General features: G+C 41.9%; 2 protein-coding genes across 2 annotated transcripts in view; one reads left to right on the top strand and one right to left on the bottom strand.

The window, feature by feature from the left end:
- PDXDC1 (pyridoxal dependent decarboxylase domain containing 1) overlaps nucleotides 1–14,958 on the bottom strand; it is a 31,076-nt gene extending 16,118 nt beyond the window's left edge. The window contains exons 1-6 of the mRNA XM_065645125.1: nucleotides 14,879–14,958; nucleotides 7,452–7,525; nucleotides 6,883–6,948; nucleotides 5,536–5,619; nucleotides 4,447–4,593; nucleotides 1,991–2,180 (exon numbers count right to left, since the gene is read on the bottom strand). Coding sequence (XP_065501197.1) covers nucleotides 1,991–2,180; nucleotides 4,447–4,593; nucleotides 5,536–5,619; nucleotides 6,883–6,948; nucleotides 7,452–7,525; nucleotides 14,879–14,899 — 582 coding nt within the window. The 5' untranslated portion in view covers nucleotides 14,900–14,958. The remainder of the gene's footprint in view (nucleotides 1–1,990; nucleotides 2,181–4,446; nucleotides 4,594–5,535; nucleotides 5,620–6,882; nucleotides 6,949–7,451; nucleotides 7,526–14,878) is intronic.
- Nucleotides 14,959–17,080: 2,122 nt separating this feature from the next.
- MPV17L (MPV17 mitochondrial inner membrane protein like) lies at nucleotides 17,081–21,417 on the top strand. The gene is made up of 4 exons (XM_065645040.1): nucleotides 17,081–17,396; nucleotides 19,328–19,398; nucleotides 20,609–20,638; nucleotides 20,805–21,417. The coding sequence occupies exons 1-4, from the start codon at nucleotides 17,081–17,083 to the stop codon at nucleotides 20,982–20,984; spliced, it is 597 nt and encodes a 198-aa protein (XP_065501112.1). The 3' UTR covers nucleotides 20,985–21,417.
- Nucleotides 21,418–25,925: the final 4,508 nt, after the last annotated feature.

Consider the following 25,925-nt stretch of genomic DNA (forward strand, 5'->3'; position numbering starts at 1 on the left):
CTTGGAAGATCACTAGACAAGTGAAACCTAGTTGATCATACCCATCACTGAACAGAAGGTTCAGTAAATTAAGAGAACTACAGTTACAGACTAGTTTGGTTTTATCCCTTCATTTAACAGAAACTGAATTATGTCTGATTACTCAGTTCCAATTGTCTGCTCTACCACATACACTACTTCTCAAAATCTAAGATAACATGCTATCACTTTTAAGTTCAGTGATCACCTAATGTGGACGGGTTACGTTATAAACAAAAGATAAGTTACCACTGTTATTGGCAGGACCTTCTCTGTACTCAGAAGCAAAAGGCTCCCAAAATACTGATTCTTAACAGTATTTCTTGTATCAAGATGTTTTGGTCAATAACTACACAGAACACTTGGCTTACCAAAGACACCAACTTACTCCAATGAACCACCTACTTCCGAAGGCGTTTTGGCCAAGACAAGTTCCATCTATGACACCATTTTTATTTCTCTGCAGTCTACATTTTTAATCTGTTAGCAGCACCGCTGCTGCCTTCGCCAAAGACCTGAGACACAAAGGCCCTAACAACTTGACTCTTCATTTCAGCGCGTTAAGTCTGAAAAAATATCATGAGTGCACTGAGTGTTAGGTATGCAATACGAAGGTCTGTAACAGCCTTAATTAGCTTAAGTCTACAAACATTCATGAAATAAATACTTTGCAAACCCAACAAGTTTTAAACATAATTAGGAAGAACTGAGTTTCTTTAAAGCACTGGGTTGTGGGAGTAATCTTGCTATTGCAAACAAGACTTTTTGAAATGGGATCAGCACAGCCTACTTCTCCTTGGCTGTTTTCCCTCAAAAAATTATAATGTTTATTGAAAATAAGTGTACAGGCCTATCATTCAGTACAAATTTTGCAATAACTCAGTGTTTAGAAATCCAGTATGTTTGGGCTTGGGTCTTTGTCACTATGATCAACAGTTTATGTAACGCATAATGCAATCTAGAAACAATCACTTGTGGTGGTTTTTTTGTTTGTTTGTTTTAAAGTTAGCATGTAGGACCCTTTCACTGGAAATATTAAGAACATTTCTCTTCCTCCCACTGTATTTTTTTGCTGCAAAACACAGACTGTAAATGCAACCCGAAAGTATTTTTTCCAGACAAATGGTTTTAATTCAAACATATAGAATCATAGAATAATTTGGGATGGAAGGGACTACAGCCACTGGGGTTACTGTCAGTATGGACTTTGCTTCCTTTGCCTATGTTTTGTAATTACGTTGGAAATCACGATTAATAAAGCAATAACAATATACTGTATAATATTTTTGTATTACTAGCTTGCAGATATTTGGCTGGCATCAAAGTATGGTTTCACCTCAGACTCACTTCCTCTCCCACCCTGTTGTGTTGCTGTTCAGTCACACTGCTGTTGTCTCTACCATGAGGAAAAATAAGTAAGTTTTCAAAATCAAAGCTATGCTTTTCCAAAAATCAACATTTTTGATGCCAAAGCTCATTCCTCATTCTTCAAAATGCCCCTTTTCATTCTGTGTTTCAACAGGCAGACACATCATGCTAAGCCTTAGAAACAAATATAATTTTATAAACTATAAAAATCTATTATGTCCGTAGAAAGGCAAAGAAGAGACAAGGAAGATGGGAATCTGCTCATGAGGAATGCTGATGAAGCAAAGAGAAGAGCTGCAGAGAGAGCCCGCTCCTCTTGCCTGGGGATACAGGTATTCAGTCAAAATAGTAGCACTGGGAAAAAATCTGGAAGAAGCTTCACTTCTAACAGTGGAAGTTTCAGGCAGACACATGGATTGAAAGGGAAACTTCCACTGGCCCAAACCAATTGACAAGACTGCTGCCAGTAGTGTACCTCTGTGCTGCCAATACTAGCCTCTTGCAGGAAAAGTCTGAATATATTGTTTGAATCTAAACATCAAGCAGGCAATATGAAGCCAGGTAAGTTCTACTTGCAGCTAAAGCCCCAACAGATCCACTTTACCTGGTTGCAGAGAGCTTGGCCCAGGCCTGTTCTAGCTGCAGAACTGATGTATATGACAGGCTGCTTAGTATATAGCACGTTAAATCCTTCTATTGTATAATCTTCATAGCGTGTGTGAATAACAAGTCGACAGATTTTTAGGAGACCTTCACGGTCATCTTCATGATAATATGCTGATCCATTTTCATACCTGCAAGAAAAGTTGAGTAAATATGACCACCAAAACCAGCAGCCAATTCAGTGACTAAAATTACACTGACCAGAGAAGGAGCTCACAAGAGGACAAAGCAGATAGATGAATAAAAAACCCTTCTGTTTCCCCAGGATAGAGTAGAAGGAAACTTTGATGAGACGGGCAGAGCTTAACAATGAGGAAAGCCTAATACATATTTTCATTTAGACTCAGAGATAAAGAAAAAAAACAAACCATCTGGATTCCTAAGGATTTCCTTCACAAAGCTCAAAACCTTGCTTACTAAGAGTGGAGAGAGGAGGAAACACACCAAAGACTTCATTTGGGTTTAATACATATGTAAATTCTGTACTGCTAATTTTAAAGACAATGCAACCTGACATTCTTTAACTTAAAGTTCGTAACATTTGAATGAGACATGAAAAAAAGGTAAATGGGCAGAAACCTGCAAATTTTATTATGAAATGACAAATCAAGATACTTTGCAATGCCCAAAATTACTGATATAATTTGTATTTTAAAGAATCTGAAAACAAGACCACAATCTATTCAGCACACTGCAAGACAGTTTTCCAGATGTTTTAAATATCTGAGTTACAGAAGTATATTTTTCCCCAGGAATATTTTAATGATTTTACAGCTATTTTGCCTTCAATTTGATTAGGCATGTTTTCTTGAGGCTCACGGGGGGGTGGGTGTCTGCTCCTCCCCCACTTTTTTCACCCTTCTAAGACCCAAACTCAGATCAGCACATCAACATTTATAGTCAAGAAACAGGAGCAAAGTAACCAAAGAGGAGGTAAGATCTGAGTGTTCCACATGGAGGGCAATTCCTCAGCAAAGGAAACAGCAACAGTGGAAGTTGTAGGTCTGTCAATTTGTTAAGCAACTTGCAAGACAGATTTTTCTTTTAGCATTTCTGTAAAACACCCAAATCACTGGTCTTGCACAATTTAAAGAGCAGCATTTATCAACAAATTTACTTGATGTAACCTAAGATTTTTTTCAGATGTTATCACAGATTATCTGATGCACAAATAGTATTCCAGAATTAAACTCCAGAATGACCCACGTGCAAACATTCACTTCACCTTCACACAACGGTTTTGTGATCTAGCCTGGGCAAAGGGAAATTCCTCTGGTGTCGCTCACAGCACAGAAATGTCAAGAAGTACAAGGCAGCTCACAGCACCGTATTTGTTCAGTGCTGTTGCCCGTGGGTCACCAAACCTTGGGGACCACAGTCCAATAGATACTCTCAAAATCACAATGTTACTGGCCATTCGATTCAACACAGATATTTCTTTGTTAGCCATGCCATTTAAAAACATCACCGACATTCTCTATATACACATACGTTTGTCAAAACAGCTGGATTACCTGCAACTTCTCAAATTTCATAATTGCACAAGGTTTCAACATCTTTAAGTCAAAGGCAGATGAAGATAATAATTGAATTTATAAAATTGTTCTGATAGAGGTGAGCCCATGAAGGTAAGAAAAATCCTTTGTAATTCTAACAACTAAATTTGGGTTAACTTCAGTTGCATTTTTACTGTTTCATCTTGCACTGTGCTAAAAAAACCCAGTCAAACAAATCTTCTCCGTAGCACTGGAAAGATTATCTGAAAGATACAGTATCATGCGAGGGAGAAAGTTTGGGGGTGGTGGTTGTTGTTTTTCTTCAGGAAGGAAAAAAGGAATTTCGAATCATTGGAGCCCCCCTGACTACAACACTCCCACACAGCTGATTTCCATTCTTCTCTTGTGGAACAGTTTAAGATATCTATGCTACATGATGAAACAGGCATTTATTAAAGATGTCATTGTACTGTAAATTTCAGTACTGTCACCTACCATACCTGGAAAAATAAACAAGATCCAGGAAGAGCAAAGGTGAAGTTAACTGAAAACATCTTTTAAAAATATGAAGTACCCCAAGCGTCAGCAACGCAAAATATGCCTGAAGAACCAAGAATTTAGTTAAATGTTTGACCAACTGTATGTCTGTGACTGTACTTTGGCCCTTAGCTCCACCAAATAGCCCTTATAAAAGGATTTTATGGCAACCACATCACTAATAAGTTCCTGCTGTTCAACAAGAAATCTCTTTAAAAAAAAAAGTGACGTTTCAGACCTTTCAAAGAATATTTTTAAATTTGTGGCATGGTAGCTTCTTTTGTTGACATCCTCAGTCCAGTCACACATATTTTTAAACAATTATCGCTACCTAGTCATACATAAGCTACTCCCAGTGACTCACCTGAAAAGCCTGCAGAGCCAGAGCGTAGTATCCGAAAGGATCCTCGTTGTAAGTTTTCGCAGCCTTTCCTTATCCAGCACTGATATATACGCAGCCAAACTATGGCCCAGCAGAGCCATGTGCCCCTGTTCACCAACATTTTGAAGTCTGCAAGCCAGAACAGAGAAACTGCAGCTAAATACAAGTCATGCACATTACAGTCATTTTAGGTACGTATGCTTTTACTGTAGAGGGGCAGAATTGGTTGACATGCAATTTTAAGTATTTAGCAGAGAGCAGTAAATTATAGCACAGTGTTTGACATACTCGAATGCCAGTGTAGACAAAAGCACTCGCGCTTCACTTGGCTGGGCTGCTTACAACACCTCAGCTCCCTTTTCAGCCTCACACGAGTAGGAACCAAGCACCTTATCTGCACTGGGGCTGCAAGTCTGCACTGAACACATACCTGTCCCTCCTCATGCAGAGGAAACGCAGGAGACTTATCAATAGCTTTAGAGGCATAGTTTTCATTAGTTTGCTGGTTTGTTTTTTTTATTTGTTAGGGTTTTTCGTCTGTTTTAATTTTTTTTCATCACTAAACTATTTTTCAAATGTTAGTTTTCAATAATGTTCTGCAGATTATTTAGTATTATTTCCATTTTACAGAAAAATGGAAACCAATTCTATCTTTTTTCTTCGTCTTTAAACTCTACAGGGACAGATGGTAAAGCAAATTACTGGTATTCTAAGTTTTATAAGATCTCGGACTTGAAAAAAACTTTCAGAAAGTAGAAAGCAAAATGAGCTCTCACATCAAATCAATTTCCTTGTATAATTCTGTTTAGTAATTAGTAATGAAAATTTCATAATTTTAAGAAGGCTTAATGTTTTAAGAATAATTAAGCATAATTTTAGGAAGAAAGCTTCATAATTTTAAGAGTAATGTGTTATTCTCGTTCACTATATAATGTTACTTGCCTTTAAAAAAAGTTACATGCTTGCACAATATCTTTACACTTTAAAATGCCTAAATGTATAAGTTCTATAATAATCAGAATATAACAAAATCGGGTATCTTCCACATACAATCAATCATATTGGCTTTACCGGTAGGCCTGTGAAGTTTCCTCTTCCTCCTCTCCATGCATGAGGTTCTGAACTAACTGCAGGATGCTCACCATATCCTGGCCACTGGCGTAGTGGGGAAAAAAAAAACAAAAACAAAAACCACATTGAAAAGAAAAAAGGTAAGTACCAGCATCTGAGCAAGAGGCCATTTGGCACACTGCATGGTAAGACATGAAGAGAATGCTGCACTTGTACAGAATGCTGAATAAAGAAACAAAAGCGGCTCCTTGCTCTCAGAAAAACACATTCACGGTTGCTGCATCGATCAATTAATTCAAAAACCTACTTAATTATAGTAGGACACTTCAACAGGTATCAACTCAGACACACAGGAAAATAGATCTACTGAAATCCGAAAAGTTTGACTTGACAACATGTAACTGCTTATTGCTACACAGCAGAGTAAGGTGATAGCTCAGGATCCAAATCTCTTCGCATGATCCAGCTCCAGCTCACAAACTCAGCACATCCCTTTAACGCTTACCTACAAATACTAGTTTCTGGCACGCAAAAGCTACAGTAGACTCCTGACATGACGCACTTTAATGCAGTAAAATGGGAAAAGACCCACAACACCTCAGCTCTTATAATTCCAACTAAAATTTACAGTGGTATAAGAACTTATTCTCTGACAGCTGAAATTGCTTTTTATTCCTAAAAAAGCTAATTCAGTGTCTCCACCCAAAAGCGAGTTTAGATTATGTACACGAAAGACTTAAATAGATTTTGCAATATTTTCTGAGCTCGAGCTCCTGCAGGATGCTCTTCCAAAGATGCTACAAGCAATTTAAATCTTAGTTTTCAGGTACAATGACCTTACTTGCCTTATGCAGAGGAGCTCCATATAATTTTTAAAGTGTGTGCTGTGCTGAAAAGGTGGAGGTTTTTGGTTTTTTAAGGTTTTCTACCTTATCAGTCTCAGTTGTTGGGGTTTTTTTGTTGTTTTTGTTTGTTTGTTTGGTTTGGTTTGTTTTTTAATCTGGGTGTTTTAATGAACCTTTGAATCTATAGCAGAAGTTTATCTGTATCTACTTTGTCTCAATCACAGCTGTATATACCAATACTTCATTAAATTCCAACAGTTCAAAATTTCAGTCACCAAGCACAAGTAATTTTTTTTTCCCCTACGTGAGTATGTAAATAGTTGGCAGGATGATAATCTTTTTTCTTCCCCTCCCTTATGTGAGCATGGAAAAAGTTGAAATCATGTCTGGCCTGGTAAATGTCCATGGTTGCATTAATACAGAAGTTGCCCGGAAAACAAACATGTTACACATATTTTACAGATCCTGAGAAGAGCACTATCTAAAACTTGTTCTTGCCTACCTGCCTTGGAGTGGTCCAGGAATATCCTTTCGTGCATATTTCTTTTCATTTTCTTCCTCCAATTTTCTAAGTTAACGATACAAGAATAAACATTGCATTTAGTTTGTGCTTTATAATATCAAATATGCAGTTGACTTTGACTTGCAGAAATACATACTGACACGTTTGTAATCTATTTCACTGACAACAGTTTCATAAATAAATCAGAGACCAACAAAAAGTCTAGCTCAGACTGAATCAAAGAGTTGATAAGTTTTGGGTTTCTAGTTCTTTAACAGAAAATGCCAAACTTAAGAGGAGTCATATATATATATGTATATATGAATTAAAAGTTAATTGCACAGCAACAGGAAAAAAATATCTAAAAATATCTGAAAAAACAGACTCACTGGACTTGCTCCGAGGACATGCATAAAAGTATATATATTTATTTTTAAAATCCCATCATTTGAGAAACAATGGCAATTTGTATAGGTATAAGCTTCAAAGTGACAATGGACATTACACTGCTATGAAAATTAGTTCTTTCCTGCTTAACAACAGTGACATTAATAATCCTTTGCACATACCTTTGATTGTCTTCCAGCATCTTCATTGCTTCATTGAGATTCTTTCCCATTTCTGCTAGAGTAGGGTCAACCATCTTTCAGGGGAAAATGTAACAACTTTTAAGAAAAGACCAAAAACCATTTATCCTACTACTGTCCCCACAACATCCTCAATACGATTAATATATCAGGCAGATTATTTTCATTAGTCTGTGTGTACTCATTTAAAAATAATAGTACATTATTCAAAATATACAAAATGAGAACGTACTACTAACCTAAAATAGCCCAAAGGAAAACTCAGTTGGGATGCGGATTTTGTTGTTGATAGAACCTTTTTCCCCACCCCCCTCCTCGACAAGGGAAGTCGGAACCTTTCCCAAAATCCTATTTAATTTCTAGACACCTCTTTTGGAGTCTGATGAATAATGAAAGAAAGAGCATCAGAAGGAGTTGAGAAGCACAAGGTGTTCCAGGTAAGTGCTTGTGGCAGTTGCACATCCCCCTCTGAGAACTGGAGCCTTCAATGGGGCAATTAGTGGCTCTTTCGTGGAGACCCAAGTCGGTTGACAGGGTCATTAGCAGAGGAGGGGCCCAGAGGAGCTGAGAAGCTTCTGCAATGCCCACAGCCAGATCTGATCAGACTCTAAACGGGGCTCCCGCCGAAGACCCCCTTTGTGTGGTCTTGGAGCAGCGGGTCTGTGAGCCGGAGCCATTCCCTTAGACTGGAAGCCGTCTAAGGAAACTTCCCGGGACTGGGAGCGCCTCACCTCTTCGTTTGGGTGAGTGATAATATCCTTGAATAAATCCTTGCCACAACAGGCGAGTGTTTGTTTCTTGTGGGCAAAACAGGGCAGAGGGCTCTGGTTTTGTTTCTTGTGAGTGCGTACATGCACGCTGTGGATCCTCATTATTCTTATTTTGCTGCACCCTAATAATCTCCTCAAGTGATATACGAACCTGCATTTTATGTTATCGGAGTGCTAACTAATTGTATAAACCCTGTTTCCAGTCTGTTTATTGGCTGCACTTTTCCAGCCAGAATAAAGGCTGTTTTGGACCACGTTGTCCGCCTAAAACTGACTTTGGGGTCCCTCCGTGACAGTGCTCTTTATAATATTTTGGCTAAAAAATTAAGTATGTGCCACTTTAGCCCAACGGATCGATTTTTTTCTTTTTCATAACCATTCTACACCAGCAATAAAACTTCAACTACTCCGTTAAATGTAAAAATTCACACGCAGTCCTGTCCAAAAGAAACTTATCACCAAAAACCTGCTAGAGACCTTAATCTTTCTACAGAGCATGAAAAACAGATTGATAACCTAAACGCAATAACAAGTCTTTCAGTGGCAAATCTCATTTAGAAATTATCCTTTTAGTTCACCTGCAAACTCATGTTTCTGCACCAAAAAACCCCATTACCACATCCTCAGTTGAGCTGACCCACTAGTCAGTTCTCATCAAAAAATCCCCCACCAAACCAAACCCAGCCTCTCTGCCATAACAGTGACGGGGTGTGTGTGTATAAATGAAAAACCACAACAACAGAAAACCAAAACGAATCACAAAACCAACAACAAAACCCAGCACCAAAGGAGAGAGCAATCAGTGGATAAGTACAATGCTATCCTTACAAGAGTTACCTTGTAGAAGAAAAAAAAAAAAAAAAAAAAAAGTTGTTTGGGAAGCTAAACACTGAAAAATTTGACCAAAGCAGGCTTTAGGTCATTGAGCATTTTGATGCAAATTCAGGGGAAACATTGCATACACTGACAGTACTTTTTTTTTTTTTTTAAGATTGCCAGTTCAACTAAGGGGTATTCAAATGTGTTAAAGTAATAATTCCGAGAAGAGGTTTAAAAAGCCAGTATTTCTTACCTAGCAAACACAAGAAATTATCATTTCAGACTGCTCTAGCAAGGGCGGAAATCAAATGGCAGTTTTCCCATTTCCCCACTCAGGTTTCCCTGACAAACTTTTACAACAACAGTTTTGAAAACAAATGAGAAGACACCTAATCCAAATACTCTTGTGAATCTATGTTTTCCTATTTATATTTCCTATTATTTATAGTTATATTTGTTATCTACTTAACATTACATTATTATCTTTATTACATATTTATTATTTTATTTCCTATTTAAACCAATTTTTAATCTCAATTTACAGGAGAGATACCATTTAACTAGCCGAGAGCAGACCTGACATGCAGCAGACAGTTTAAGAACAGCCTGATGTGCAGCCCTCTGGCTACACAAAACAGGTCAAAAATCCCAATTTCACTGCTGAAACCAGGTAACAACAGATACTTGTTAAAGAGCCTGTCAGGATGGAAGGGCTTTAAAAAACCAACCAAACAAAACCATCATCACTGAACTTATCTCCCCTGACCCAGTGACATGTTAAAGACGAGTAAGCAGTTATTTTCCAAAGAACTGGTTTTACTTTTAAGATGTCTCTTTTATGCATTTAACCCAAGAAGCCTGGCAGAAGCTTGTGACACTGACAGGAACATTTATTCACTTAAGGATTAGACGCCATCTAGGACCTTCCAGAGAATGTGAAAGGTATCAGCTGGCAGGGTCTGATTTACCTGTCGGTATTTGAAAAATAAATATGCCCTATCGTGGAGGTACAAGGTAACACCACAGCTAAGACCCATCACATTAGACAGCGAAAGCCCCCAAGATGCTCGGTTGACCCTGTTACAGTCTCTTCTCGTTCCTCTGCTTCCCAAATGCACTGTAGGCAGAGATTCCACAAATTCAGCATCAGCCCTTTTTCAAAATATGGGCCCGCAGACCAAAACCTCTGGTACTTAGCCCTTCGGACTGCTGCTAAGGCTGGGGGATGCTAGGGTTGGTGGTTGTTAAAAAAAAAAAAATCCCAAACAAGTTTAAATATTAACCTTATACCCTCCACACTGCAGGAATATAGTAGCTTGTCTGGTACAGAATTTGAGAAGGAGTGGGAGTGCTCCTCAAGGCCCGGACACACTTTCCCAGCGCTGCTGATGGGAACGGTGCAACACCGGCTAAAGACGTTTGCTCAGACACAAAAGCAAACGTCATCGCAGAAGGTAGTGGGATTCATTTACATGAGGATCTTACACTATTTTCATCTGGAGGACTGATGAAGAAAAAAAAAGTTCAGTTGAGAGCTACCATATGTTCAAAGACTAGTTTTACCTAAATATTTAGAGATTCAACTCATATTGTAGCAAGTGGTAGGTGGCTGAAAGAATCAATAGCCAGGCATGGTCCCACTGGGTCAGACCAAGATTGACAGCTCTCTGCATTTCATTGCTTTAGAAGTGGCCAGTAACAAATGTTTAGGGGAAGAACAAAAGAACAGGGCAAGTATTCAGTAATATTTTCCCACAAGAACTCCCAGCATTTAGCAACAAATGTTTTTTTACACTTCTGGCTTCTACAACATCCACTGGTTATGAGGTCCACAATGTAATTAAGCGCTGCATGCAAAAGCAGTACAAATATGAAAATTTCAAGATCTCATCACAGATTTAAAAAAATATATTGCTAGCATTTGATACTCAGAATACACTATACATATCTAGCTAGAAGAAAAATCTAAATATGACAATTGGCAATATTTCCATGCATTTTTAGTAGTCTCCAGAGTTGCACCACATCAAAGAAACACTGAAATCTTACTTAAGAAATCAGTTTTGCTCCTGGAAGGCTTTAAGGGAGTTAATTGACCAGACGTAATTTACTGATTGTGACTATTTTGCAAACTTTAATTCGAGTTGCCATAAAACATGATCAATGGCTGGAAGGCAGTTATTTGTTTGAACCTTCCTCAGTATTGCATGTTTTAGATAAAGACACAAAGTGTAGAGGCGTTAAAAACAGGGCTCTGAGCAGCTTCTGTTTGTTACTAACACAAAATTCACCTGCTAGAATCACATGAGATATCAAAACCTGCATTTGCTTCACCTTGTGACTCAGCCTGTCTCACTAGTCATTACAAGCGCATGAAACCCTTCTGCCAATAAGCTGTCAGAATAAATACATAAAATACAGTTTAAAAGTCATAAGAAGTTACACTAAACTCCATAAAATGCTATGAAATCCAGCAAGTCTTTGAATTCTGATGTGGGTTTAATTGGAAAATGGATCTCTTGTCTTCCCCCTGCCCCCCAGTTGCTAAGTGGACATGGAGCAACTCGCTTTCTCCTTTGAATTATGGGAAGAAAAAAAAAAATCAAAACCAAACAAAAGGTTTTACCGCTGCATACTGAATTTTATGTGTGCTTCCTCCTCTGCTCATATCAGTAAGGGCATGGAGGCGAGGTGGGAAGCAGAAGAATGTCTACTTATTTTAATCGGCAAGAAAAACAGGTGTGGCAAAGTTGCAACAATGGACGAGTCAATAAAGGGTTCAGAACACACTTTAATAACATGCCATAATAAAGCAGTACATTGCTTTACTTTAGTCTGTAAATGAGACAAGTGTGTAAAAAGCCCAATCAGTATTAACCAGAATATTTTTTTCATGCTCTTGAACAGTTTTTAGAAAGACTGGAGGTCCAGTTCTTTAACTGAACCGGAGGACAACGCACTGTTTGAGGGGGTTAAAACAGCTGCATTAGATGTTACCTCAGCCTTGGCTCCTGCCCTCAGTCTTTCCCCTGGCACCCCAGGAGGTGACTCTGGTGACAGTGACCAGAGGAATTACCAGATGTGTGACGTCCCAAAAAAACTCACAGGTGTAGCTCATAATGTATTTCATTATTATACTTGCCTAGAAGAAAGCTTTACCATCAAAAACTAAAAACTCAACAGTAAGCTAATCTCAAACAATATTATTCTCAGCCAAAAGAATACTGTGTTTATTCTTCAGGCTCTGAAACGTTTTAGACAACAAACAGAAAAGTAGCCACTTTGTGACTGTTTGGCTTGAATGCAAACAGGTCCATATCACCACCAGGCTTCTGCTCACAGGTATTTGCTTTTAATCTTTAACACTTCTCCAACATACAACGGGATTCGCACACAGGTCGGCTGTCGCATCCGACTGTTGCGTCAAGTCACCAGGATGTCGTGGTAATGAATGCAGTAATAAAAGACAAAAGGCACAGGCTGAGCAAGAAACCAAACCAGTTTTGTCATGTTTAGGGAAAACACTGCTGTAGAGATAGCAAGTAGTTACAAAGAAAGAATTTGCCCTATTTTACCTTGACAAAGTCACCTAATTTGAAACTTAAAATGTTAAAATCCTTCAGCAGTTTGGTCACGTCTATCAAAATATACATAGAGAGGAGGGATTAAAAAAAATTTTAAAAAATATTTAAAAAAAAAATCACAGATCTGTTTGCCAAACTTGTGAAATTTAACACAGGAACTTAAATTTGAAGTTCGCCCCAAAAAAGCTTTCTGGATTTCAGATAAAATTAATTCTAATTATACCATTTATGACACACAATATTCATACATTATAAAACCCAAAACATTGGTCTGATAATTTGCAAAATCAAGCTATGAGACTGTTGATGTGCACACCTGTGTGTCAGATTCTACAATGGTTTTCCTCACAATACTATAATGATGTTTCCAATTCTCAAGAAGTTTCTCATCTGCTAAAAAGTTTTTTTCCATTTGCAAGAACCTAAGGGCTGCAGTCATTCAATGTCACCATGCGTTACAGCTAATCAGCTGATTCCACCAAAATGCCTTTTTTGTTATGAAAACCACAAAATTTTGGTGAATTTTAATACAAGTTTAAAAGTACATCCCAATAAGCTACATGTATAAATAACTAAGGAGGAGAGAATCCATTGTTCGAATAATAGATACTCTCAGATATATTATGATAATGCTTAAATAAGCACAAGGTAAGTGGATGCACATTCTCTGAGGATAAACATATCCCAACTTGGACGAATTCCAAATTTATTTAGGGGGAAGACTTATTATAGATCATGCTCAAGGCTAAATAAAGTGCCAATTGTACTGATTCACAAAAATCTTAACCAAAAAACTATTTCAGGAGGACACTAACTTTTTAGTGACTAAAAGACAGTAATTGTATCATGGTATATTATTATACAGAGAACTACAGCTTTTATCATATGTGGCCGAAAAAGCCATGAGAAACAAGAAGAAGTAAAACAAAAAATAACTCTTTAGACACATCTATTTATTTGTATATATTGAAAAAAATCAGACAGGCAAGTTTTCGTAGGGCCCTCACCATTATAGACCATTCCTTACATCAAGAACATCAATAACAAAACCATGGACTTTTACTGTATTAAGAAATCTAAGTATTTAATTCTTACACAGTATTTTTATTGCTTCTTATGATGACCCAGTCAAAGATTACAAGGACTTTGTCAGTACTACAGGACAATCACTTGTCCTGTAGTAATGTGCCTTCTTTAAATAATGGCGTTATTCTGCTTGAGTCCAGTTGATAAAGGACAGTGTTCCAAACCAGCATATTCCATTAAGTTTTACTTAAATAATTAAAACTTTTCAGAGCAAGCAGCAGTCACTGTAACTTCTGTCAGCACTAGTAAAGATCTTAAGCTTTTAAAGGCAACCGAATACTCTTTAATACTGTATTCTAGACGTGGATTGGAACATATCAAACCATTTTGCTACCAACTCATTTACCACCTTAGAAAGACACCTCCTGGATTTCCTTACTATTCATTTTACTAGGGCACATCCTATTCCAACTTCTCTGGCCAATTCCAAACATTACATAAAACCAAGCACGCTGTGTTTGGTAAATGATGCAAAGGGAGGGATGTATTAGTGCCTCTTAAGTGCATAAAGTGTAAATGATTTCAAATGTATAGTGTCCCGGGAGCCATACAGCAACGGATGTGTGAGCAGCTATTATTGCACCCGCGCTCCCAGGGCAGGGGACCTGCGGCACAGCAGGTGCCGCGAACACCAGCACAAATTGACCTACCAGATTCTGACTGACACTAAGGCAAAACAGGCTTCACCACTTCAGGTATTACACGATTAAAATTTGCTTTGTACAGTACACTGGACAAAAGAGAGCAAACACAGGGCCGCAAACACCTCCAGTATAAAACGCAAAAAGAAGGTCAAATATTTTCTCTACTATCCTGCTAACATTCCCAGGAAACAAGCTCCATCTTCTTTTTAAGAAAACAAACCCGTTCCTAAAGCATTTCCCGAGAGTTGTTCAGAGTTTTTCCAGAAGCAGCCGGGGCTCACGGCGCCGCCGGGCCCCGCGGGAGGGGGCGCGGGGCTTCGTGAGGTAAAGTTGACTCAGACGCGGCGGCACGGCCCCGCGCGGCGGCCTGGAGCCCCGGCCCCCTCCCCTGAGCCCCGGGGCGCTGCTCCACCGTGACCCCCAGGGCCCGCTCGCTCCTCAGGGCCCACCCCGCCTCCGCCCGCCAGTGCCCTAGGCCGCCCCCCGCCCCGGCGCGCCCCGCAGACCTTCTCCAGCGAGGCGTCCATGGCCGGTGCGCACCGCCCCCCGCCCGCACTTCCGCCCGGCCGCTCCACGCTGGCAGCGCTGACGACGCCGCGGCGAGCAGGGCGGGGCACGCGCTCACCTAGGGAACGGCGGCGGGCGGCCCAGACCACCGCGGCAGGCGGGCGGGGGGGGAGCCGGGCAGCGACACTGCGGGGGGGGTGGGGCGGCGGAGCCGCGCGCCGTGACGGCACGGGCTGGGGAGCGCGCAGCCCGCTGCCTTCCCTGCGCACACCGCCCGCTGCCTTCCCTGCGCACACCGCCCGCTGCCGCTTCCCGCACCACCCCCCCCGCTCCAGCTGGTGGAACAGTCCTGGAGACCGACCGGCGAGGTGACAAGCACTGGCGCCTGCGCAGTGAGGGCGGCGTCGGCCGCCACCGACTTGTGCTCGGGGAGCGAGGACTGCGCCGCGGCGGCGGAGCCACGGGTTCGAATCCCTGCAGCTGCAGGTCGTGCAGCACGGAACGCGGCTCCGGCCTTCACAAGCCTCTCCGCTGCCTCCCCGGTGTCGTCAGCTCGGCCTACACGGGCTTGTTACAGTGGCACCAAAACCCTTTGGACACGTGGTCCCCAGACAGCCAAACCCTGTTTTCCAGAGCTTTATTTCTGTTCTTTCAAGCAGGAGCTATTTTGCGGTACATATTCTTTTTTTTTTTTTTTTTGCCATTTATGTTATTTAAGAGCACAACTTGCAGAGATCACTGCTGTTCTGTTTCTCCCACGGCCATGTCTATGCGTTTGGATGACAAGCTGGCAAGGACTGCTCGTGGACACAACACAGCGTCTCTCGAGTGCCGGGCAGCTTGCTCTACTTTGTGATTAAAATGTGTAGTAAATGTTAGAGCAACCTGGTGATTCCTGTTGCTAGTTAAATGGGATGGCAGATGGCTTATGTTATTGATAAGGATGTTCTGAGTCTATTTTGAGGAAACCAGATGTACCGAAACACAGGAACAGGAACAGATAAATCGTGGACTGAAGGACAAGAAGATGACCAAATGGGGGAGATAACAGAAACGTGAGCCAAAGCCAAAGGGACAGTGATTTTTTTCTACAAGGACCCCCGAGTTCAGATAAAGGACAAACTGAGGAAGATGAGAGCCTTCATCCTGACGACCACCAGACGGGGAGAGAAGACCCTAACACCAAGACAGAGCATGCGTATCTATTAGTATGAATATGTATTAGTAGGTGGGATAATTCCCCAAAATAGAGAATTGTAATAACAAAGGGGGGTATATAATGACCACTAAAAACTTTGTCAGGTGTGCGTGTAGGTGGAACGCATATTCCCCACGCACCCAGCGCTGCTTTGCTTATCTCTACTACAATAAACTTCTCTTGAGCATAGACTCTGTCTGCGTCGAGTAAGTTTATTTATCGCAAAATGTATTTCAATCTACAAGCCGTCCATCCCTGTTTACAGCAATTCCTGCAAGATTTCATGATAGTTTCAAACGCATTAATTCCGGTTACTACGAGGACATAGACCGAACTACTACCCCCTATGGTCCCCTAGGTCCAGCCTGGGCCCGTTGCCAGGACCAAGGGGAAACTCCCAGACCCGCTCTGTGGCAAAGGCAGCACGCAAGCTCCGCAGCTGTAACCTCACATCCGCTTCGTGGTGACGGGTCTGTGTGTACAGAGCCGCGCACACAAGTCCCTTGAATAAATGTACATCACTGCCAGCTTTCTCCTCGAATCGTCACAATGGCAGAGTGTGAAGTGCCGGAACTGCAGGCGTGCATCGGCTGCAAAACAACAGCAAAATGGAAAAGAAAAAGCCATAAGCTGCTCATATAAGCAAGCGACAAGGAAATAATTAAAAAAATAATAAGCAAACGGTGCCCAGTCTTCACTTAATTGTTGCAGCGACACTGCACGGCGCAGCTAGACCAAAGCCCAGGAGACACAGCGACCTCCTTCCTCCGAGTGAACGCATAGTCACTCGAACCGAAGCCCCGGTGCCCAGCGCCTCCGGAGACCGGCGCGGAGGCCGGGCACAGGGCCCGCGGGGGGTTGCCGGCCTTCCTGGGCCCCCGAGGGGCGGGGGGCACCACAGGGACAGCGAGGGCGGCGGCGGCACCGGCGCGGCAGCGGCACCGGCGCGGCAGCGGGCGCGCCCGCGAGGAGGAGGCGGACGAGGCGGAAGAGCCGGCGGGCGATGGCCGGGGCGCTGCTCCGCGCCGGGGTGCGCCGCTTCCCCTGGCTCTGCAACGTGCTGCTCTACGGGGGTCTGTTCGCGGCGGGGGACGCGGCGCAGCAGCTGTGGCGGCGGCGGCGGGGGGGGCAGCTGCCCGACTGGGCGCAGACGCGGCGGGTGGCGCTGCTGGCCCTCGCCTTCCACGGCAACTTCAGCTACCTCTGGCTGCGGGCGCTGGAGCGGGCGCTGCCCGGCCGCCGCCCGGCCGCCGTGCTCGGCAAGGTGCTCTGCGACCAGCTGCTCGGCGCCCCCGCCGCCGTCTTCGGCTTTTACACGGGTGAGTGCGGGCACCGCCACCGCCGGGTCAGCCATCGGGGAACCGCGGCCGCACGCACGCTGGGTGCGGTCCTGAAGAGCGCGCACCGAAAGCGGGGCTTTTCACCCCAAACGGGATGGGGCGGTTGGGTGATCCCCGCGCCGGGCTCGCCGAGAGCCGCCTCCCGCAGCCCCAGCACGTCGGGGCAGGGCTGGGCGGCCCCCGGGCTCGGGGTGCGCTGGGGACCCCCCGCGGCGGCACCGGCGGCACCGGCTTCGGACACCCCCGCAGCGCTGCCTCGGCGGGGCCCGGGGCTCGTCGTTAGTTGCACGGGTTCAAAGCACCTTCCGAGGATTGTACCGGCCGCGTCTGCTGGAATTGCTCTGCTCGGTTCTCAACATCAGCTGTCGCATGGCCAAAACACAAACTGCTGCACATGTCAGGAAATAGTTCGGCAAATAAACTGTACGGTCCTCTGCTGTGAGGATATATAGAACTACGGCATACTGCTATTAGTATATAGGCTAGTGAATAAGAAGAGATTTTAGAGAAAACGGGTATCTATTTCAAAAATAAACATGGGGGAATAAGAAAAATAATAGGTATGACTAGTGTGAAACAAGGCTCTCATTTAATTTAAACTTTCTGTGAAGAAGAGCGAGGTGGGCACTCTGCCTGGCCCCAGGTCTGCGTTTTGTGACCACGACAGGGAAATCATTCAGTTGGTGATTGAAGAGAAATGAAGCGAAGGAAGAAGTCAAACATCAGATATTTACTTTCAAACCCCTATCTGCCTGTGTCAGGCTGTAAGCAGAGAGTCGCCCAAGCACCAGAAGGATTTGAAGGACCACAAAAGGGACAGTAAAAATCCCTAAACTGAGTCTCAGTATGGTGTAATAGTAAATTAATGTATCTGCTGAGAGATGGTGGTAACCTCGTGGAGTGCAAATATCTAGAAGGATACCTGAGTTGGACCAAGCAACTTTGGGCCTCTGCTTGTGTGCTTTTGATTTTAGATCGATTTGTTAAAGCATGTTGTCTGATACTTTTGCCTAATGTAGGTCACATCTTCCAATCGAGGTGGGTGATCTTTGGAGAGCTGTGCGTCTCTTAGAGAGATGTAGTCTTAATTTGACACCTGAGGATTTTCATCACATGAAATACCATCTAAAGGTTTATTATTTTGAACCCTTTAAATGATATTTCCTGTGATGGGAATTCATTCAGTTAATTTATTTCCAGTTTGCGTGTGTCTAATGTGTAATTTCAAGTCGTACCACTTTTCTTTTGATCTTGGGTGTAATGATGGGAGCCTGTTGTGAGGTTGTGTATTCCTAGAATCCAAAGGAGTTCAGATCAACCAAAATTTATGTAAAATTTTGGAATACTGCATGTGGAGAGTTAAACAAGTAGGTTTTGAAGCTGTTCTGATGTCAATTCTAGAATTTGGATTTGATGTAGATATTTGTGAAGGTAAAAAAATCGTATGTTGATTATGGCCAAAATTAAAAGAAAAAAAAAATAGGTGCCCCTTTCCACTGTCTTTAGTGGTCTGTTGGCACCTAAACTCCTTCAAGGATCTGAGCCACTTCTGGCAACTCAGCAATGTGCAGAATGTCTTATTCCGTGTATCTCATGGATGTAACAGGTACTTTCACCAGACGTGTTCCGCGGCCGGAGCACTGCTGACGGTATTCCATGGCCATGGAGCAGATCTGATACACCACCTGTACTGGGTATTCCAGCTGATCTGTGGTGCCAACCCCGAGAGCCCAGGCAATGGTGAGGAGAGATGATGGAGCACAATTAGGTAGCCAGAATGGTATTGTTACTTTGTAATGTATCAGCTTTTCTTTCAAAGCTATATTTTGAGAAGAGCCGTGGAGATCTTTCAAAAAAGTGAACATTTCATTTTTGCAGTTTTTCTGACTGTTGTAAATATTTGGCACTAGGTATGAGCATCCTTCAGAAGAAAGAGGACATCTTTGCAGACTGTAGAAAGAAATTTTGGAATACCTATAAGGTGAGGCAAGCAATTTGTTTTTCTCCCGACTAAAAAAAAAAAAAAAAAAGGATAAAATATTTGAAATATTCCTTCCTCCAACAGCCTTTCTTTCACTTCATTATTTGGTTATGTGTAGGAAGCTGAAGTACCAGCGCTCGTCTGAAGTCAGGGCAAGCTGCAGCAGGCACTGCTGCCAGATGGGTGGAATGATGCCATTTAAAAATGTACAATGTTTATGTACAGAACACCCGGCTCTGTTTGAATGAGAGCCCTGCAGTACAACCCTGATTAAGATTGTACTATATTTTATCTTAAGAAGTACCCATACACAACTGTTTAGTTAGCAATGCTGTTGACAGCACTTTTGTGAAAACCTGTTAAAACCATTAGTTACAGAGAGATCTTTTTTAGGAATACTTTTCAGCCTGTACTTTCCAGTGACAGTCTTCTCACTTTCAGAAACACAATTCCTTGTTTTAAGAAGACTTTGGTAAAAATAGCTGGTTTTGGTTTGCATTTCTACATCTACAGGAAAAAAATATCTGTGCTACATCAGAGCTAAGCAAATGAAGAACTGTAAAGATGTCTCAGGCACAAGAAATATAGATTAGCAGAAAAAATATAATAGAAGGAGAAACTGATGTAATGTAAATTTTTCTTCACACTGTGGAACTATATAGGTAGGATAGAAAAGGATTATTTTTATTCCTAAGGAGGAAGATTCTAAAAACAGTGCCCACTATATCCTATCAAAACATAAGGTTTCTATTGACCTTATGTTCTATGAGTAAATTATCCATTATTTTTTGCAAAAAAGCCATACATGTATGAGTAACTGGAAGGAGCATTGCAAGTGTGAAATAAATAGTGTTCAGTGGTATTTTTCATTCATGGCTTGAACAAATGTTCACATATTTAAACATTTGTTCACCCATCTGGTAAATGCGGTTATGTATCTGATGTCAGGTGACTATGAAGGCTTAACTGTGCTTAGAGTTTTGTATTTAAAATGAGTTAGAATAATGCATTTGAGAAACTCCTAGCATAATCATGACAACAATTAGAAGTTTAATAGTGCAGCCTGTAAGTTAAGCAACTTGATTTCCGTTTGAACAGCTTTTATTAACTTCACTCCAATATGTTTTAGCCTTTGCTAAATGTGGTAAGAAAAGATGGATCTTTGTGGTTGAAGCCCGCAAGAATAACAAATGATTCGTTTTCATTTCAGACGGGACTGATGTACTGGCCTTTTGTGCAGGTGAGTTTTAGGGTAGCTCAGCGAGCCTTTCTTCCTCATAAACTCTGATCCGATGCGTTCCTGGTGTATCGAACCTAGCGAGAGGTCCATGGAGGTGCCGAGTGTGTAAGTGGCAGACTGGACCATGCCTGGAGCACTAACCGAGCTCTCTCTCCTTCCACCGCAGCTGTCCAACTTCCTTTTGGTGCCCGTTCACCTGCGAACAGCTTACTCGGGGCTCTGTGGCTTTGTCTGGGCCACCTTCCTTTGCTTTTCCCAGCAGAGCGGAGATGGCACAGCAAAGTCAGCCTTGATGTGGCTCCAAAGAGAGAAGCTCAATGCAGATGAAGAATCATCAGAGAAATAAGAACTTTAGTTCTGAACACTTGTTAAATTAAGTTTATGGAAGTCAGTAAACCCGCACCGCAGCCTCGTTGCTGTGTTTAGTCATCTCAACATCTCAACATTTGTTGGTTAGTATAAGCAGTGGAACAGTTTGTGTTTGTGCCTGTCTATTTTTCATAAAAGAGGCCAATTTTTTATTGGCATTTAATTATTTTCATGTTGCCAGCCCATCTCTTCTGGGAACAACCGACTTACAGGGCAGTGTAAGCATTTTCACATCATGTCAGACTGCCTCACTGTGGAGAAGTATTAACTGTAATTTGATTTTCAAGCAACTTGTAATTGCTAGAAAAAGAGGACTAGCACGTTAAATCATCAGTCGTTGGACTTCACAATTGTTATCAGTGCAAGATTGTTTTTGCAGAACAAAAATTAATGGTTTTCTTATCTAAAAAGTGGCATTGAACCTGTTTTATTCAGAGAAAACAGAAGTGCTGTGTTTGTAGGGACCACGTCTCTATAGGGGCAAACTTGCTTTGTTCTACATGAAAACCTATATAGCAAATGAATTATTTCATAGGATGTACAAGCCCAAAATACATTTGCATCTCTTTTGTCTTAACTGGGAGACTGAAGGTAACTAACTTGGGTCAGAGTTCCTCGGGGTGGATGCTGCATATTCACACTTGGGGGAATCATCTGTTGTAAGCAACTCCTGCATGACAGCAACTCAGCAAACACTGCGCTGAGCTTGTGCTGGACCTGTCCTCCAGTTCCAGTATAAGTTGGGGAATGAGCTGTTAGAGAGCAGTGTAGGGGAAAGGGACCTGGGAGTCCTGGGGACAGCAGGGTGACCATGGGCCAGCACTGGGCCCTTGTGGCCAGGAAGGCCAGTGGGACCTGGGGGGGATTAGAAGGGGGTGGTCAGTAGGTCAGAGAGGTTCTCCTGCCCCTCTGCTCTGCCCTGGTGAGACCCCATCTGGAATATTGTGTCCAGTTCTGGGCCCCTCAGTTCCAGCAGGACAGGGAACTGCTGGAGAGAGTCCAGCGCAGCCACGAAGATGCTGAAGGGAGTGGAGCATCTCCCGTGTGAGGAAAGGCTGAGGAGCTGGGGCTCGGGAGCTGGAGAAGAGGAGACTGAGGGGTGACTCATTCATGGGGATCAATATGGAAAGGGGGAGTGTCAGGAGGATGGAGCCAGGCTCTTCTGGGTGACAACCAGTGATAGGACAAGGGGCAATGGGTGCAAACTGGAACACAGGAGGTTCCACTTAAAGATGAGAAGAAACTTCTTCATGGTGAGGGTGCCAGAGCCTGGCCCAGGCTGCCCAGGGAGGTTGTGGAGTCTCCTTCTCTGCAGACATTCCAACCCGCCTGGACACCTTCTGTGTAACCTCATCTGGGTGTTCCTGCTCCGGCGGGGGGATTGGGCTGGATGAGCTTGCGAGGTCCCTTCCGATCCCTGACACTCTGGGATTCTGTGAAACACTGCGGTGAGCTTGTGCTGGACCTGTCCACGGCTTCTTCCTTTGCCCCACAAGGCTCAAAGTGCTGAAGAGTGCACGAGAGAATTGACACCTTCACCGGTCTACTGATTTATTATGGTCAAGATATAATTAAGATTTTGAAGGAAAAGAGCATGGGAAGGAAGGTAATGTGAATGCCAGAATCCATCTCAAAGCAATCCAGCTATGTGTAAGGAACTTCCATTTCTTCTTCAAATGGCTTTTAAACGTTCCTGCTCATAGAAGACAGTGGGTAACTACACATAGGAAACTAGGAAAAAGGGAAAATTATTTACAGATCTGCCTTGTCAACCGAGGATCAGGTCTGGATGCGGGTTTGCTCCTCAGCATTTTTTAAATGTGCATATGTATCTCAGAACAGGAACTGTGCAGATTTCTGTGGTTGCAGTAAGCTGGAATCAGACCTGTAAAAGAGCCCTTGCCTTATTAGAATGGGATTTTATGCCTTGAAGTTACTGAGTTGTAAGCTTGAAATAATATCTCATTTAACCCATCTTGATGATGATTATCAAGAGAAGATTCAACCCTCTTTGTTACAATAGTAATAAACCACTTTGAGGAATGTCTGAATTAGTCAGTCTTGTCTAAATAGTAAACCAAAGCCTGCTTGGGCTGTAAACTTCCATTCCTTTGGCCAGCAGCTGCACTAAATATATCGCGCACAAGTATTTGTCACAACACCACACAAGCGGGTGTTGCTGCGTGAATCCACAGGGTGACCACCGGACATCCCAGTGGGAGCAGAAATCCCCAGAGGAATAACTGCATTTTATCTGTTTTAAAAATGAAAGATGAGTGAAGAGATGTTTCAGACAGCTGTAGCTATTTAATTATTATTGTGCTGATAAAGTCCTCAGAATAAAGAAGCCATTTCAGTAGCATTTTTTCTCTTGATATTTTAGGATCAGAATAGTGTTTTAAAGCCAGTGAGACTTAAAAGTTTCAGATAAGGTGTGCTAATTAAGTATTTGACTTTCTTTTACAGATGCTATTTATTTTTATTTCTGCTTGTGCCTTGAGTGTTTAATGGTTAATAGAATTCACTTGGAGAAGGGAACTGGAAAATAATGACATTACAAGTAGAAAGAAATAGTGAATTCGTGTTGGTTTGCAGTATGCAATGTTCTACTGCAACTCAGTGCAAAAAATATTTCTGCTTGGGTATAGTTGCTAAAACTTAATCCCTAGGTAGATCAAGAATTAAAACTATTCTCATGATCTGTATAATGATGATGATTTTCTTCAACAGGAGTATTTAACGAATAGAAGATCCATCTTTTATTTTAAATGGTTTAAGAGCTTATCCAAGCTGTACTTTACTGCTGTATGCTTTTGTGTTTCTAGCTTTCTGCTTGGAATTTGAGCTAAATTCTGCTTTGTCTTCAAGTTTCTCTGACTGGGGGCTTCAGGGTTTCCCTCTGTATTTCTATTACTTGAAGTACAGTTCCTTCATGTAATGGAAGCCCGTAGCTGTTGTATTATATTTCAGTAAACTTCTGGATAATCCTTTCACTTCCTATGTTTCTCATATTAAGGTAGTTGATAGTTAAATAACACAAGGCCTTTTTCACATTATTTTTTTTTTTTTTTTAGTTACAAGCACTGATTGGTCTTACGAACATTTCAGATCCACATCAAACAATGAAATGGTGTTGGGTCGATTCTCAGTGTGCATAAATTAATGCATCTTGTAAAGATTTTCTGCCTCTGTCAATTTAGTCTAAGGACCTAACCCTTTAGTTGTTAAAGACTTTATTTAACTTCTTGACATTTTTTTGGATTAGAAGACTAATTCACAGAATAACAGAATGATTGAGGTTGGAAAGGACCTCTGGATGTCCAACCTGAGTCATCTCGTCTGACCCTATTTGACACATAGAAACTTTTGTTTGCTTCTTCTAGTAATTCAATAATTTCTTAAAAAAAAAAAAAAGGAAAAAAGAATAAAGGAATAAAAGATGGGCAAGACTTGTCCTAATGTCTCTCCACCACCCTTTCAAAAAGTCATATGTGCTTTATGACTATTTCAAGGAATTGCCCTATTCTTACTGCTCCCTGAACATACAGATTTCCATAACCAGCAAGATGAACAGAATTCTATGTCCTGTAGGTGCTCAGAAGGGAGGGAACACGCTGCCAATGACTACTAGGCATGTATTCCAGTGACGTTTTCATGTCATGGGTTCTCTCTGAGAGCAACTGGGATGAGAAGACATTTACATCAGGTGCAGTTCCAGCTTCATGTATTCTGGAGAGCTGTGGAGATGTAGAGTCTGAATTTGATAAAATGAGAATTTCAAAATGTGTTTTTCTGCTGCAAATCTTTTATGCAAATGTACCTCCTGTGCTTACTGGTATGCAAAATACATCCGTGCAGGCTTGGAAAATTCACCAGAAGGCCTCTCTCTTTTTTCACACCAGAAACAACCATCCAGTAACACAGCATAAAATAACCAGTTTCATACTGCAGTCAAGGTTAAACTGCCTGTAGTTTGTTACCGTATTAATATGTTAAGTTCTCTGTATAGCACGACCTTTGAGATCTATGTGGCTCCAGCCTTCTGGTTTTCTGCTGGAAGTGCCAACGCTTTCTGCTTGTGCTGCTGCCTCTACTGCTAGTGCCAACCCAGTGAGATGTGCAGGAAATACTTGAATTTGACTGAAATAATGACTTTCAAGTTGACTGAAAAATGTCTGTGTTTTTGCAAAGGCTTAATAAACATTAAAGCTGTTCTTTGGCTGTCTAACTATTGTGTGTATAAACAAAGCCAGGTTTTATACAAAGTTCAGATGGGATCTTTGTGGACCGCATGCAGCAAAAAGCTCGATTTGATGTCATAGACCTTAACACAGCAGCAGAGTAAAAGATAAGCAGGGATTATGGAATCCCTTTAACAGCTGGTTACATACATCAAGTCAACTGCCCCTTCTGAACAAATTCAGAACAGAACTCCCATCTTCAAAGCCTTATGCTGAAGCCAGTGGATTTAGTTTCTCTTTTATTAAAAAGAGGTAAATCTGTAATAAAATTATCTGTTTAGATGATTAATACCTTTGCAGAAGGAGCCAAGGAATTCAGGCAGGAAAAAGACACTAAAACTTTTAAAGAGAAGAGAGGTTAACACTGGGGCCCATACTGAAGTTTGTGTGGGATGCTCTGGGGAAGGGAACTTGTTCAGAGGATTTGGGGCTGAAGGAGTAAAGTGTTCCACAGCTGGAAGAGAGACACCACCTCCCTTCCCTGCTGTAACTTGTATATTTAGAACGAAGAGGAAGCTTTATGGAAAGGTTTCAAATTGAAAAATTCCGTTTCATAGACTTCACGGCCAACAGGGATAGAAGAGATCATTCGGTCTGAATCCTTGTGTAATGCAAAGCAAAGATTTTTTCCTGAATCGAACCAGCGATGTTGAGTCTCATGCCATCTTCTAGAAAGG

The sequence above is a fragment of the Caloenas nicobarica genome, chromosome 14 (assembly GCF_036013445.1).
Source record: "Caloenas nicobarica isolate bCalNic1 chromosome 14, bCalNic1.hap1, whole genome shotgun sequence".
NCBI classification, from domain to species: Eukaryota; Metazoa; Chordata; class Aves; order Columbiformes; family Columbidae; genus Caloenas; species Caloenas nicobarica.